The following is a 16,753-nucleotide window of genomic DNA, read 5'->3' on the forward strand; positions in this document are numbered from 1 at the left end:
CACAAAAGCCCACTTCAATGTTGTCATGGGAGATTTTAACGCTAAAGTGGGAGTACAGACTTGCGACGAATCGGTGCTAGGATCCTTCGGTTATGGATGTAGGAACCACAGGGGGCAAATGCTAGTCAACTTCCTTCAGCGCGAGAGGCTCTTTCTAATGAACTCGTTCTTTAAAAAGAAGCCACAAAGGAAGTGGACTTGGCTAAGCCCCGACACTGTGACGAAAAACGAGATAGACTTTATTATGACGGACAAGAAGCATATATTCAGGGATGTCTCTGTGATCAGCAGGTTCAATACCGGTAGTGATCACCGACTTGTCAGAGGCACACTGAATATGGACTTCAAGTTAGAACGCACTCGTCTAATAAAGTCTACGCTTCGACCCAGCCTACATCACATGGCTGTAGATCCGGAGCAATTCCAGCTAGATCTCCACAACCGATTCGCTGCCTTGGAAACCACCACAGACGTAGACGAGGCCTTAGATGGCGTGGTGAGGACACTGAGACAGGAGGGACAGAGACTGTGTCCAAAGGGTCGTACAGGCAGAACATCAAAGTTATCATCTGAGACTCTCCGGCTAATGGAAGATAGGCGAGAAAATACACAGGCCACACAATCAGAGAAGGTGGCTCTTAATAAGAAAATCAGGACGCTGATACGACGCGATCTCCGCCGGTACAATACTCAGCGGATCAATGACGCAATCGAGCAAAACCGAGGAGCCAAGGTGTTCGTGCAGCGTCTTGGTAAAAGCCACCCTACAAAACTGACCAAAAGGGATGGCCAAATTCTCTCCTCCAAACCGGAGATTCTCAAGGAAATTGAGGACTTCTACGGAGGCCTCTATACTTCCAAAGCAACTAAGCCTGTCTCCGACCCAGCAGATGTCCGAGCCACACTGTCCCGCCACTACACCGACGAGCTGCCACAGATTAGTGTAGACGAGATCGGCATGGCTCTTGAAAATCTTAAAAACGGAAAGGCCCCGGGGGAGGATGGTGTTACTTCTGAGCTCTTGAAAGCAGGAGGTCTTCCTGTTATTAGGGAGCTCCAGAAGCTCTTCAACACTGTCCTCTTTACCGGTAAAACTCCAAAGGCGTGGAGCAGGAGCATAGTTGTCCTTTTCTTTAAGAAAGGAGATAAGACACTTTTAAAGAATTATCGCCCCATCTCGCTCCTGAGCCACGTCTACAAATTGTTTTCAAGAGTCATAACAAATCGTCTTGCTCAGAGACTTGACGACTTCCAGCCTCCGGAACAGGCAGGATTCCGAAGAGGATTTGGTACCGTGGACCACATTCACACAGTTCGGCAGATTATACAGAAGACTGAAGAGTATAATCTGCCACTATGTCTGGCGTTTGTGGACTACGAGAAAGCCTTTGACTCGATCGAGACCTGGGCTGTTCTGGAATCTTTGCAGCGGTGTCAAGCTGACTGGCGATACATCGATGCACTAAGATGCCTGTACGATGCCGCTACAATGACCGTCCAAGTACAGAAAGACCAGACGAGACCAATCCAGTTGCGCAGAGGTGTAAGACAGGGGGATATTATATCCCCGAAACTGTTTACAAACGCACTGGAGGATGTCTTCAAGACTCTGGACTGGAACGGACGCGGCATCAACATAAACGGCGAGTACATCTCACATCTTCGCTTTGCCGATGATATCGTCATCATGGCGGAATCGCTGCAGGACCTACAAGAAATGGTGCACAGCCTTAATACTGCATCCCAACGGGTTGGCCTCGGAATGAACTTGGATAAAACCAAGGTAATGTTTAACGGAAACGTCATTCCGAGACCAATCGATGTTGGCGGTACACCTCTCGGAGTTGTTCAAGAGTATGTCTACCTGGGACAGACCCTACAACTAGGTAGAAACAACTTTGAGAAGGAAGTGACCAGAAGGATTCAGTTGGGCTGGGCAGCGTTCGGGAAGCTTCGTCAGGTCTTTTCGTCGCCCATACCACAATGTCTGAAGACAAAGGTCTATAATCAGTGCGTCCTACCCGTGCTTACCTACGGAGCCGAAACGTGGACACTGACTGTGCGACTGGTCCACCAATTAAAAGTTACTCAGCGAGCTATGGAGCGAGCTATGCTCGGTTTGTCATTGCGAGACCGAATACGCAATGAGGTCATTCGGGCAAAAACCAAAGTGATCGATATAGCTCGCAGAGTTAGTAAGCTGAAGTGGCAGTGGGCTGGTCACATATGTCGCAGAACCGATAACCGTTGGGGTAGACGTGTTCTGGAGTGGAGACCGCGAACCGGCAAACGTAGTGTAGGACGCCCTCCTGCTAGATGGAGCGACGACCTGCGCAAGGCAGCTGGCAGTAACTGGATGCGTGGAACCGAAGATCGGGTTCAGTGGCGAGCTTTGGGGGAGGCCTATGTCCAGCAGTGGACTGCCGCAGGCTGATGATGATGAAGCAGAAAATGTTGGCCCTTCAGATGGGGTTAAGCAGAACCACGGTGAAAAGGGTGTTAAATGAAGACTTAGGACTTCGGGCATATCGAAGAAAAACAGGACATCGTTTGAATGCTCGTCTAATGGACCTGAGACTGAAGAGATGCCGCGCTTTGTTGAAGCGGTACGCGGGAAAAATATATCGGGAAATTCTTTTTTCGGATGAAAAATTTTTTACCGTAGAAGAGAGCCACAACAAACAAAATGATAAGGTGTACGCACACAGTATTGAAGAAGCGAGCAACCGTATTCCGCGTGTCCAACGAGGTCATTTTCCATCCTCGCTCATGGTATGGTTGGGAGTTTCTTATTGGGGCTTAACAGAGGTACATTTTTGTAAGAAAGGTGTAAAAACGAATGCAGTTGTGTATCAAAATACAGTCCTGACGAACCTTGTGGAACCTGTTTCTCATACCATGTTCAATAACAGGCACTGGGTATTCCAACAAGATTGGGCGCCAGCTCATAGAGCGAAGAGCACACCAGACTGGCTGGCGGCGTGTGAAATCGACTTCATCCGGCACGAAGACTGGCCCTCTTCCAGTCCAGATTTGAATCCGTTAGATTACAAGATATGGCAACACTTGGAGGAAAAGGCGTGCTCAAAGCCTCATCCCAATTTGGAGTCACTCAAGACATCCTTGATTAAGGCAGCCGCCGATATTGACATGGACCTCGTTCGTGCTGCGATAGACGACTGGCCGCGCAGATTGAAGGCCTGTATTCAAAATCACGGAGGTCATTTTGAATAAACTTTAGTGTCATAAGAATCTATGTTTTGTTAAGTTAATTTTGGTATATGAATGGTTACATAATGAATAAACTTGTTTCAATTATTTTACATTAAACATGTGACAGAATTTATGACCTGACTAGGTATATACAGGGGTTAGTTCATTAAAAGACAGACAAACTAAGAATATAAACGAAAGGGGAGTTGACAAGGGAAAGAAGAGATTTGAAATCAATGGGGCGAGGAATATCAGGAGGAAGGAGATCATAGAGGGAAGAAGATAAACGAGGACAACTGAAAAAGATGTGATTTGGATAGCCTTCGTCAAGACTACATTCTCCTCGACTAATATTTCAACGTCTGACTTTGACACTCAGGTACAGTTACGAGGGATCCGTACGTTGTGAGAGATTTAAAACAAAAATTCGCAAAAATCAGGGTCGATCGGTCATTGCACCCGCTACTGGTTCCACAGGCACAAACCGCACATGGACTTATGCAATCGCGAACGTTCCGGTTTCGGTCAACGGCTACTTATTATGAACCTTTCATTTATCATTATCGAGCACAAGGACCGCGAAAAAATACTGCTAATAACCAATACAAGCTGCGAGTATGTATATGTATATATGACTTAAACGCAGTGAATTGCGATACATATAGAAGACATACTCTTATGCCGGCTATACCGTGAAAAGAATTATCCTTCAAAGATATATAAATCGTACCGGTAATCATATTGTATAATTCCAGTCGCATTCAATTATATTATCTAAAGAAAATGTACGGAGCTGGTTAATAATTCCATTACTTTGGTTTTGCATCTCGTACCGTATTATCTAGAGATAATGAAATTCTCGAGGCAATGGACTGATTATAATTTCGATATTAAAGCATAAGTTCATGTCTACAAAAATAACGCTATGTCTACTTCATATTTTTATTTTATCCAAAGGATATCTTTTGTACAAATTATTCTGTTAGTCGCTAAAACAGCTCTTTTCTTAATAAACCGTTGCCGCTGTAATTATAAAAATAAACCATAAGATTACCTTGCAAGTATTGATAAATGAATATAATGTAGGATTAAATAGCATTTTAACCTTTTGTTATTTATCTCGTTAAGAATATATGTTTACACGTTCAATACAATGTTTTTTTTTTAGTCGTGTTTGTGTCATAATCAAGCGAATCAATTGAAAATCACTCTTGAAGCTTTCAATCATAAGCTGCGGCGTAGTTGGCTGACACGGGTAAAAAGTGATAAAGATCTTTTTGCAGATCCGGATGTTAACTGGTGTAGTAGGGGCTGTATTATGAGTATTATGAATACGAAGGCTTGTGAATTTGTAAGGATAGTATCAGATTATCTATTTTTGTTGCAAAGGAATCACGGGTTCCGGTCTGAAGGTTCTGAAGACGATATCACCGCCGTTATGGCCTAGTGGTTAATGGTAACTCGAACTATTGTACCACCGGTGATTCTCAGTCTATATCAAAATCTTCATGAAAGATATTTAGTTCTCGGAATCTGGATGTACTTGTAATCTATAATGTTTCTGGTACATATATTGCAGATTTTTTTGTTAGCTTGGGATTCGATTCGAATGTGGAACTATAATATATTTAATTTAAAGTAACTGCGAACTCCAATTAATATTTTTCAAGATGGCGTCGATATTCATGCTCTAGAAGTCTATGAATTTCAGTAATCGCTTAAAATTATATGAACTTCGCTTGTATCGCCTAATAGAAAAAGAAAACTCCATAAGTACTTGCAAAATAGAACTAGAACATTTTTCCACTTCAACAAAGACAGAACATTGTCATAGAAGTCTTAAAATGAAGTTAATGTTTTCCTCAAGTGGAAGGTGAACGGGAAAATACAACTTAAAATAAAAGTGCAAAGTAAAATATCACTAAGTTACGTTAATAAATGTTTGTTTAGAAGTATTGAATACTGTGCCGTGGAAATTTACCGAAGCATCATTAGAGTGTAGACATATCCGTTTTTATTTGCTTCAACGCCACACGTGGCAATAATTTTATGGAAAATTGATCTATAAAATGATCGTACTCTTTAATAAACATTATTTTAATGTTGAAAAATTATCTTTGCTTATTAATAACTTGTGACCATTGTCATTTGTATTTCAGTCATGTATTATATGTGACGTTTGTGGTAATATTTACACAGAGATATTTTGAATAGTCTCTTCGGTATACTATGTTTATTAAAACATAGCCCTGTTAAAAAAGAGAATACGGGACCACGCAAAAGATTCATTGTGCATTCAAAGGTGCATTCAAATTAAGACCCGGCCATGTTGCAATGACTCTCCGATGTCACACGCTAATAAACGAGTAATGCTTTAAAAGAAAAAAAAATCGATTTTAAAATCGAACATTCGTGAAATCGTAGGGATTTAGGGTGTATCCGAATTAAAATTTCTTGACGGTTGAAGGTACGACGTGGGTTGCAGGGTCGACGCGACAAATATGAACATCGCTTTTAAAACGTAATACTGACTAAATGACAGCAAGAGGTCGTAAAAATCAAATATGTATGTCCTTTACATCAGTTGAAATAAATAAACGACAATGCCAGCTCCGCGATCAAATTTCGGCGTGTGAGGTCTTCGATCAGCACTATTGTTGATGGGAAGTGTGAGATATAAAAAAAATATAACGTATTACTGGTGGTATTACGAGTATAGGCGACCGTCCATGACAACGTCACGTACTGCGCCCGCAGTCACAATATATGAGCAGATATATTATGATTACTTGTTGAATAGAGATCTTCCTATCGGTATTTGATGAGAAAATATTAAATGATCGATTTGCTGCATTGATTGCTTTTAAAATATATTTAAGACTATGCAATTTATGTTGTATGTTTACTAAAGTAAATTTTGTCTTGACTGGGTGATGAACTGTGATTTGAGAGTGTGGGCGTGTGACAGATTATTGATGATGAGAGATTGTAGATGCTTCGGTTGTTATTTGCTCTGCGTCACCGTGAAGTAACTTGAGAAGGAAGGAAGGCGTTTGAGGCCACGTGGCTTGTTGTCCATACTCTAGCACGCCATTGATATAAAAGAGCGAATTGTAGACGCTCGCGTTTCAACCTGCCAAGCTGGTTCGGATCTAGGGCAGTATCTCAGAACTATGATGACCGAAGGATATATATTCGCTTTCAACGACGACTCCTATGGATACCTGTCCTTAGAATGGCTATATGTTTTATTGCGCTGTTGACTCTTCTACTTCTTCTGGCTTCAGTTTTAGTGAGGCTTGGAGGTTCGGGCGAGAGTGCAGTAGAGTCGTTTAGTGAGTGGCTATGAAGACTAAGAGACCTACACTCAGCATTGAGTGGACATGGGTTGAAGAAGACGGAAGTCGTACATACTCCAACTCCTTAGCGCGAGAATATAATAGGCGATTAGTTTTCCGGTAGAAAAAAAATATGTTTCTTATTTTAGTTTGTTTCATAAATTGTTTGTGTATACATACTAGTGAACCAATAAAAGACGAAATTGTATGATATTCTCTAATGAGCGTAATAAAGTGGACTGGAGTTTAAAGGGCCGCTCAGTTACAAGATCCCGGGCGGATCCATGTCAATATTAGAAAAATAAAAAAATTAATAACGCGATACCAGAACAAAGAAAGCAAAGATTGAATATTATAACAATCTATTAACCTGAATAAAGTGAAAGAATACGTCTTGTTTAAACATTTGTCGGCACAGATGCGACGCTGTGTTAATGTCCTGGATTATTGGAACAGAAAAGCATTATTTATTGAACGAGAGCAAACACTTTAGCCGTCTGTTTTCTTCGTGAATAGCGGTACGAGCGACCAGAGGAGATAGTGAGGCGCAAGACAATTATGGAATGTCAGTGGGCCACGCGGTGAAATGATCACTCATCACGAATAACTGTTAAAGATGTTTTTTTTGCACTCGTGTACATATATGGATGCTGCTAGGTTAGCTTTCACAATGCTTTTGTTTGCCGAAACAATGACGCGTTAGACACAATAGGAAGATATTATTAGAATAAGAAGTTGTAAAATTTTAGTATGAATAATCTAAATTGAAACCTTAAGTACCTACCTACTCATGAAGTTTTTAAATTGGATTGATAGTCACAAAAATAAACTCGGGATTCGAATCGGTACATATAATAAATATATGACGAAAAATGAACTGAACTGAAATCAAAGTCTATATTTTAAACAATTTTAAAAAATAACAGGACAGGTGTATCGCAAGCTTTCGGTGGTAGCCTGTATAATGCAGCAAATTAATTTGAATTTGGAGTTAAGATAATTGAATAAAAACATCGAATGTATTTGAATCAATTGAATTGTCTATGATAATAATTTCTTTAGAGGTTTTACGATTATTTCGTGGTACGTAATTTAGATTAATAAATACGATTCTCTCTCTATTCGATACTCTCTCTCGTTGAGAACTTTCTTTCAGGTATTCAAGCGACGAAAGCGACTTGCTTTTCGATTCCAATGCCCGCGCATGACAAGTTGCTTTCTCTTTAATGATTATCGATACGCATTTGGCTTTGAATTATAGACCTTATAGCCCTTTGTTAGCCAATAAATTCAAAATGTTCTATTCAACATTTTGAATGTCACTTATATCTTTTATGGAATAAAATAAAACCTACACTCTAACAGAGACTAACATTATAAGTCCTTTTTGTGTCTACTTAAAATCTGTGACCAAACTTTGTGATATTTAGTGTCGGAGCGTGAACGTCTGACAGTAATTGTGTAGGTAGTTGAAGGGCGGAGGGTAAATGCCCTGTTTCTTGATCGTCTCAACTGACGTTCATTCCGATGATACATACCTATACCTGTATTTAGAAAACGAGTTAACAAAATGTCGTCGTTTGTGAGTGCATTGACAGGATCGTTTTTATTTGTTTCGTACGCAAAAATCTTGAAAATTATTCTAAAAGCCAAGATAATATCTTGGTTTTTTCTTCTACTTAATATTTGTATAAACTAATTTCCCGTAATAGATTATTAATCAATTCCGAATGTCATTAAAGACATCTATATATTAATACGCGAAGCAAAAACTTTGTACCCCTTTTTACGAAAATTGCGCGGACGGAGGAGTGTGAAATTTTCCACACTTATAGAGAATATAGACAAGAAGTGCACAACGCTAATATTTTTTAAAAATAATGCATAAAAGATACATTAAATCAATAAAGAAAACATTACACACACTACATACCATGTATTTGACGCACACACGCATGCATACTATTGATTGTCAAACTTTTGTTCTTGACGTCTGTTGTCAAATTGATAATAGATATTAAATATTGTTTGTCTTTGTTAATATTTTTTATAGAGAAGTCTTGGCGAAATTTGTGATTATAGAAGTATAAAATACAATCATAATAGTGTACAAACTTACAATTCCAATTAATTATAGTCGAATTTCGACTACTGCGGGACCTCTAGTATAAGTAAAATGGTGATACGACGAATTATTTGAAAGAAAATAAATTTACGCATAATTGCTTAAAAGCCTTACTGGTAACTGTTTGATGTACCTTAATATTTATGAGATTTTTACTTTGCCCCTAAATCAATTTTATACGGCTTAAGGCTTATTGATCGATAGTATTATTAGTGTTATATGAAAGGAACAAATTAATGTCTAGCGTAGACTGTTTGTCGACGGTGTCTGTTTCACCGGTATTTGAATGGAATAATAAATAATACGAACTAAATTTCCTGAATGTATAATATATGTACAAATATAATGGTATATATATAGATTGGCAAACGAACTCACGAATAACCATGGATACCTTAAGACATGGGATTAAAGTCTCAATCCATAAAAAATAGTTTTGAGTCCCGGAAAAGTCAAATCACTCAATACGAATACATAGGAATTATTAAGAGATCATGGACGATGTACTAGTAAATCATTTACAACGTAAAAAGTTTTAATTTATATAACTATGGATGTAAGTTTAAATAAACAAGCTATCAGAGAAATCAAGAGTATTAATTTGCTTGTAGAAAAGCAAACTTATAAATGTTATTTATATAAAGATGAGTTAAGCCAATGTAAATTTTTACGCGATTGCGTTGAAATTTGTAGCCTCAGTTTTATAAAATCAGGTTTCACGAGGTTGACTTTGTGTTTTGATCATAAAATGCTGCGAGCGATGCTGTCCAAATGACACACTTTTAGCAGTGACTCATTTTTTAAATACATCGATATTTTTCGTAGATAAATCTAATAACAAATTATTGACATCATAGATTGTTAATAGATGAACTATACTTGAGACCTTAGAATTTATATCTCGAGGTGGGTGGCGCATTTACTTTGTAGATGTCTATGGGCTTCAGTAACCACTTAACGTCCACCCATCTAAGGGATAAAAAAAAGATATACGTGTACTTTTATGTACCCATCGACTAGTGATCGCCCAGGGGTTGAAATTCGGTCGTAATTAATAATAATATATTTTCTTTAAATGTTTTAACGTAAACCATGAAAGTATTTAAAATAATACAATTTCAATTTTGACTTTATGTCTCAGGGTGGGTGGTGGTAATCACGTTGTCTATGGACTTACTGGTGGTAGGACCTCTTGTGAGTCCGCGCGGGTAGGTACCACCACCCTGCCTGTTTGTGCCGTGAAGTATTTAGTAATGCGTTTCAGTTTGAAGGGTGGTAGTAACTATACTCGAGACCTTAGAACTATATCTCAAGGTGGGTGGCACGTTTACGTCATAGACGTCTATGGGCTCCAGTATCCAGTAACCACTTAACACCAGGTGGGCTGGTGGGGTGAGCTCGTCCACCCAACTAAACATTTAAAAAAAAAACTCCAGTCATCACTTAACTCTTGCTCGTGGTTAGCGCTTATCCAACTAACAGTTGTAGTTATTGCCTATCCTAAAAAACAATATCTAAGTGGCAATGGCTTTAGTAGTGATAAAGGCTGTTCTGTCAACATCCTACCCTTAAACGAACGCATAATTCCTTCACGGAAATAAGTTTTTTTGGATGAGGGTATTGATGCCTTAATAGGCAGGATAGTGAAACCCGTTGGACATTAATACGTTCGATATTAATAGCATAGCGGAACTGCAAGTGGAACAATAACAAACAAGCCGATTTTTATTTTGAATGTAAAATATGTATTACGAGTAGATATACCAAGTTCCTTTAGCAAACTTGAAATGGTAATTACTTCCGCTCACTTTAATGAAACTAAAAATATAAAAAAAAAAAACATTCAGTTTTATAACACAGTTGGACAGTTCCCTTGACTAGTGAAATCGGTGCTGCATTGGAATTAACTAGGTCATTTGCGGTAATTGCAATCAAATAGTTACTGAAATCCTATTTCATTTTGATTTTAGAATTGTTTTTAATTTCATCTATATATTAATACGTGAAGCGAAAACTTTGTACCCCTTTTTACAAAAATTGCGCGGACGGAGGAGTATGAAATTTTCCACACTTATAGAGAATATAGAGAAGAAGTGCAGAATGCTAATATTTTTTTTAAACTATGAATTAAAAGTACATTCAATTAATAAAGAAAACATTACACACACTACCATGTATTTGACACACACACATATACTCTTTGTTTATTGTCAAACTTTTGTTATTGCTTGAATATTGTAGTCAAATTGAGAATAGGTTAGTATTGTTTATCTTTAATATTACGAGTATTTGTCTATAGTGTAGTCTTGGCGAAATCTGTAACAATAGGACCATAATAATGTTGAAGCTTATAATTTCAATTAATTATAGTCGAATTTCAACTACTGCGGCACCACTAGTTTTCTTTAATACAGCGACTAAATTATTATGTGATAATAAACATAAAACAATATTTCATGACATCGAAGATGATTGAACGATATTGAAGTATGACTCTGTGTTAAATATTCATATTCTAATCTTTATTTGAATAAAGATAGATACTTGTTATACTTCATATGAATATTTGTTTCTTTGCTTGCGTATTGGACTAAGACATATACAGCGGTTGTTGGCACTTCATCAAACGTTAATAGTACCATTGAATTATAACGGATGGCGTGCGAAGCGTTTCATCAAATGTATCTTTATTATTGTTTCAACCGGACACAAAAAGGAATTTTTTTTTTTTTTTTTTTATTGCTTAGATTGATGGACGAGCTCACAGCCCACCTGACGTTAAGTGGTTACTGAAGCCCATAGACATCTACAACGTAAATGCGCCACCCACCTCGAGATACAAGTTCTAAGGTCTCAGTATAGTTACGACGGCTACCCCACCCTTCGAACCGAAACGCATTACTGCTTCACGGCGGAAATAGGCGGGGTGGTGGTACCTACCCGTGCGGACTCCCAAGAGGTCCTACCACCATCAACCGAAACTGATGCTGGATATCTCAGATATGAGATAAAGAATGATAGATCCAAATTGCTTCAACTGATTACAATGAACTAGTGTTTTACTAGGCAGATAGAGAAAAAATGCAACTGACAACCACTGTTCGACTTAATTAATCATCATGATTCTTGTCTGTATTGATAAGGAATGTTTCTACAGACTTGTGAGTCCCCATGACACCGATTGTATGAATTTTATTTAAACTCGCATACATTAAATTACATTGTTCATTTGTTTCTATTACAACACGATAGGGTCTAATTATTGTAATGGTCTGTAAGTACAAGCTTGTTGGTGTTTACACGCAATCTCTAACGACTAAAAGAGTTATGAATTCAATTAGATTCTGGTTTTGAATTTGAAAATATAATAAAAATACAAAACAGAATTTTGTATTGATTTTCCATTTTAACTCAATAAATAATATTGTTATCGGTATTAGGGCGATGTAAGCAATATTGTTCTTTTTGTATCGTTGCTTATTTTTGTTTTAAAGCATAAGCTGCGGTCTTTGCACTTCCTCATTAAATTTCAACTTGGGCAGCAGTATTTACCGTCGTCAATTGATGTGGTTATCTATGTCAATAAATAAACGAATAAAAAGTATATCATGACTGATCATGTTAAATGTTTTAACCGTTCTGTAGGAAGAGTAGCGTACGGGTCGTATACAGCGGTCTCCATCGGTCAGGGACATCAGCAATGCCAAGGGCACAGTCAAGCCGCTACCTGAACGCGCACAAGCGTTTTAAATGTGCAATAAAAGCCGTTTTAAATTTCAATAACATTTTTATTACTCTAAGTATTTATTTTGTTAATATAATAATTAGCTTTGCTCTTAAGTTCATGAGAGTCTATTCTGTAAATCGTTGCTGAAACGTTGCTAGTATAACTGCATCAAACGAGCTCTCGTTCACAGCCACTTTGTAAATACATAATACACAACAACTAAACAGACGTGTTAGCGAATTACGCGCACACTGCATAAGAGATGCGCTCTAGACGCGAATCGCCGTCTTCACAGGTATAGTGGTTTCAGCGTAGCCTTGACATAGGAGGATGCGCGGCTGGCCGTCGCGACTTAACACCACTCGGCTACTAGCCCCAATGACGGTTGCGGTAGTATTTAGGCACCGCCAGATACGGATATCTTGCTGGTACTCTAACATTTTCCAAGTTGTATCCGCGCCTTAATCGCACTAGTGCCGTACCGATGTCGCGTTCCACTTCCCTCTTCGAGGGTCTCACTATCTTGACCACGTTCGATTCCAAAATAACATTATCTGCCACTACAGGTTCGTCGGGTCTTATTCTGGTGATGAGTTTGGCCCTGTTCTTCTGTGACGCCAAATACTCTTCGTTTAGAACGTAATCGTGATGTTTCGGGATTTGTTTGTGTCTGGCACTGTCGATTTCTCGGTCGTATCCGAGGCGGTCTCCTGGGGCGGCGAGCGCGGGCGCCGCCACGATGACTACGAGCGCGATGTACGCGTGCATGATGCGGTGTGTTTCGACTGTTTGAGCCGCGCGCCTTCATCACACATTTTATATATGCGAGAGATCGATACGATTCCCGCCCAGTTTAACCATATACATTTTGATCGTATAATGACAGACGCGCTTGAACTTGGCATTGAATTGTGTTCATAATAATTATAGGAGGTACGGTTTTCTTTTTCTTATCTCCTTTTACTTCAGGTTGCTAAGACCGGTAGACACTAATATTTCGATGCATCAGTACACTGAACTTACACTGAATAACCTTGTACTACTTACATTATCCGACATTACTTTACGTAACTATTAAGTTTGTACAAGGTGACTGTTATGTTACGAGCATAGATTATAATTATTAACTTGTCTTCATTATTAATTAGGGTAATCTAACGAACATTCATAAAGATTAGTGAGTTATATAATTTTGTTTTCATTTTGAATAATATTTTCATAGTCCGCACCATCAAAACACAATCATGTTAGGCTGTGTTTTGTTCCTGTGATATATTATTATTATTATTACATTATTTACGTTCAACGATGAACGAATTTCGTTTGCTTAACAAGTCAGGTGTTGCAATATTTTTTATTACTATCTATGGACATAAAATTGAAGGCATAACTTTAATTTGAGTGCAGGGCATTTTAAACGTCGTAAACTGAGTATTTACAGACAGAAGAACACGATTTGTTCAAGGGTAATAGTTAAATAACAGCCGATGTGGGTGAATACGCAGCGTCTTTTGATGCTTTTAAATTCAAGGGTATAATCTATTAGTTCATCGGTCTGTATATCTAATATGTTAATGAGTGATCTTGTTAATATAATTCCCTTTTTTCCTTACCTAAGCTTTGGTAACCTAAGGGTCTTGCTCGTGAACTAGTAGGTGAGCTCACGGGCTGAACTCGGGAGGATTTGCTAATACTAGCTCTAGCAAGAGCAGTGCTTAGTTGAACCTATTGCCGGATCGGAATAGCGATTCTTTTATTTTTGTTTTTTATAGCTTAGATGGGTGGACGAGCTCACAGCCCACCTGGTTTTAAGTGGTTACTGGAGGCCATAGACATCTACAAACGTAAATGCGCCACCCACCTTGAGATATAAGTTCTAAGGTCTCAAGTATAGTTACAACGGCTGCCCCACCCTTCAAACCGAAACGCATTACTGCTTCACGGCAGAAATAGGCAGGGTGGTGGTACCTACCCGCGCGGACTCACAAGAGGTCCTACCACCAGTAAAATTACTTACAGAGAAGATCCGGCGAGAAACTCAGCAGGTTGATTATTCTGATAAAATAATAATGCACACAGTGTGACACAAATTTAGCTGTCTTTATTAAAATGTCTGAAGACAGTTTCGATATGTGTTCATTGTTAAACTCATCAAGGACGTTATAAATAATTTATTAATGTAACTATTTAACTAGTATATTTAACTAGTATATTAATAACAAAAGCCGATTATTGCGTTGTTAATATAAGTATGGTAATTTAGATATATCCAAGTCGTTTTTAAAGATTGATAATAAATAGGTTTTTTCAGCATTTCATGTAATACTTCAAACGTAGAATATAATCTGTTTATCGATGCAAAATAATATTATATTTTAAATTTATTTTAAGCAAAAATATCGTCTCTTGACATACACATTTTTTGTTTCATGCTTATTTCCTGGATTGTCGACAATCAACTTTTGGCAATATATTGAATTTTATGCTAAAGTGATTAATTAGTTAATAAAATTAGGTATATGATTTGTTAATATTCATATAGATTTTATAAGTGATTATAGAGATGCAATGTATAAAATAAATGTATAAAAGATAATATATAAAAGAAAGAAACTATTTTGTGAATCGATTTTTGAAATTACGTGGAAATTTAAATGCGTGATTACATCTTCCATTTCAGTGACTATTTACATTTATATCGACAGTTCTATACCATGTATAAAGGTGTGGCATTCACTCTATTTAGTCTATGGTAGTCACCGGACTGACCGTGAGCATTTTGGCGTCATGAAAGTGCCATGTGCAGTGTATTTTATAAGTGCTAATGACTGTCCAAAATCAATTTAATTTCATCTTAAACGATATGGCGGCTGTTGCTCGTTTCCATTAGAACCTCAATCACGACTCGATTTTAAGAATTTACAAATTCGAGTACCGAATATTTATGAGCAATAATAAAATAGTATCTAGTATTTGTGTTCTCCTAATACTATTCTTAAATAAAAGATACGTAACCAACTCAGACTTTATTTAAAAAAAAAGGTTTAAATAGCTTGTAATTAAAAGTGAATCTGATTAATGTGCATAAAATGTTCCGAACTTGTATATACATTTTACTTTTAATGTTGATTAGGTGTTTAATTAAAATCAGGTTTCGGATGCAGTTATAAGCACGGAACTAATTAGTAAGCTAACGGAAGTATTAATAAATATAGAAGTAGATATTCGGGTGTACTGTGAATTGATCGGAATCACCCAAGGCAATAACTGAAGGCGAGGACTTACAGTCGAGGCGGGCAAAGTTAATGAAATTTTCGTTTGGATTTAAATGTCTGTCTCACAGGCGGTCAAGTTTTGAATTTAAATACTTGAAACCTTACGTTTGTGTGTACGTTTAGAAAGTTGTGAACTTTGAAATTTAATTTTGGTATATATGAGTTGTTCGATTGAATATTACTTTAATTATTTTAATTCTCTATATATATAAAAATGAGTTGCTGTTCGTTAGTCTTGCTAAAACTCGAGAACGGCTGGACCGATTTGGCTAATTTTGGTCTTGAATTATTTGTGGAAGTCCAGAGAAGGTTTAAGAGGTAGATAAATATGAAAATGCTCGGAATTAAATAAAAATAATAATTTTGTTTTCCCTTTGATGTGTCCCCCGTCGGACCGATTCTTTTTGTTTGTTTTAAGTTTATTTTATACAAAAGTTTAGGTCTTTTATTTATCGTTTGAGGCACTGCGAAGTCTGTCGGGTCAGCTAGTAATATATATAATTATAATTTTGAGGAAACGGGCAACTAACTTTTGTTACTTGTACTTTTTCTTCGTGCATAGCTTCTTCATTCCATGCAATTCCTAAAAATAGCCTTTAAACCTGGAATGTTAAGGTCTAGTATGGTTTATAGGCACATAACGCCTTCAGTTAATGTAAAAACTCCAAAATATTAAAAATGGTACTTAACCTCTTCATCCACTCGTGTTTTCAAATATCATTTAAAATTATTTTAATAGAGTTATCTCGATGAAAACGACAATGGATTTTGTGTTGGACATAATTCTAAGCAGACCGACAGTGTTTGTTGTCCAAGGGCGCGCGAACAAGACAAAGAGTCATCTCTTCCGTATGAGGTTCGTTCCGCATCAATCGCAGCATCATCGCTGGAATATTAATATTCGTTAACCAAAACATCTCTTTGTTTATTGACGTCCAGCCATGAACGTGTTTTTCTGTCTATTTTTTTTTTCTAATCTCACTCATATTAGTTCGCCACAATACCGGTTAATGATATTCTTGCCGACGCGAGCTGACTACTATTTTTGTATGGCTGGAGGTTATTACGATACAAT

General features: G+C 37.6%; 2 protein-coding genes across 4 annotated transcripts in view; one reads left to right on the forward strand and one right to left on the reverse strand.

Annotated features, from left to right (window-relative positions):
- Nucleotides 1-16,753, forward strand: part of LOC692810 (EN protein binding/engrailed nuclear homeoprotein-regulated protein) — an 85,628-nt gene that overhangs the window by 38,292 nt on the left and 30,583 nt on the right.
- Nucleotides 12,444-13,883, reverse strand: LOC101737511 (uncharacterized). The gene has a single exon (XM_004931418.5). It carries the CDS (start codon nt 13,169-13,171, stop codon nt 12,773-12,775), a length of 399 nt encoding a protein of 132 aa, XP_004931475.1. The 5' UTR covers nt 13,172-13,883; the 3' UTR covers nt 12,444-12,772.

The sequence above is a fragment of the Bombyx mori genome, chromosome 11 (genome assembly GCF_030269925.1).
Source record: "Bombyx mori chromosome 11, ASM3026992v2".
Taxonomy (NCBI): domain Eukaryota; kingdom Metazoa; phylum Arthropoda; class Insecta; order Lepidoptera; family Bombycidae; genus Bombyx; species Bombyx mori.

Excerpts from the sequence above, each read along its gene's own strand:
- LOC101737511 (XM_004931418.5), bottom strand. The coding sequence starts at position 13,171 with ATGCACGCGTACATCGCGCTCGTAGTCATCGTGGCGGCGCCCGCGCTC.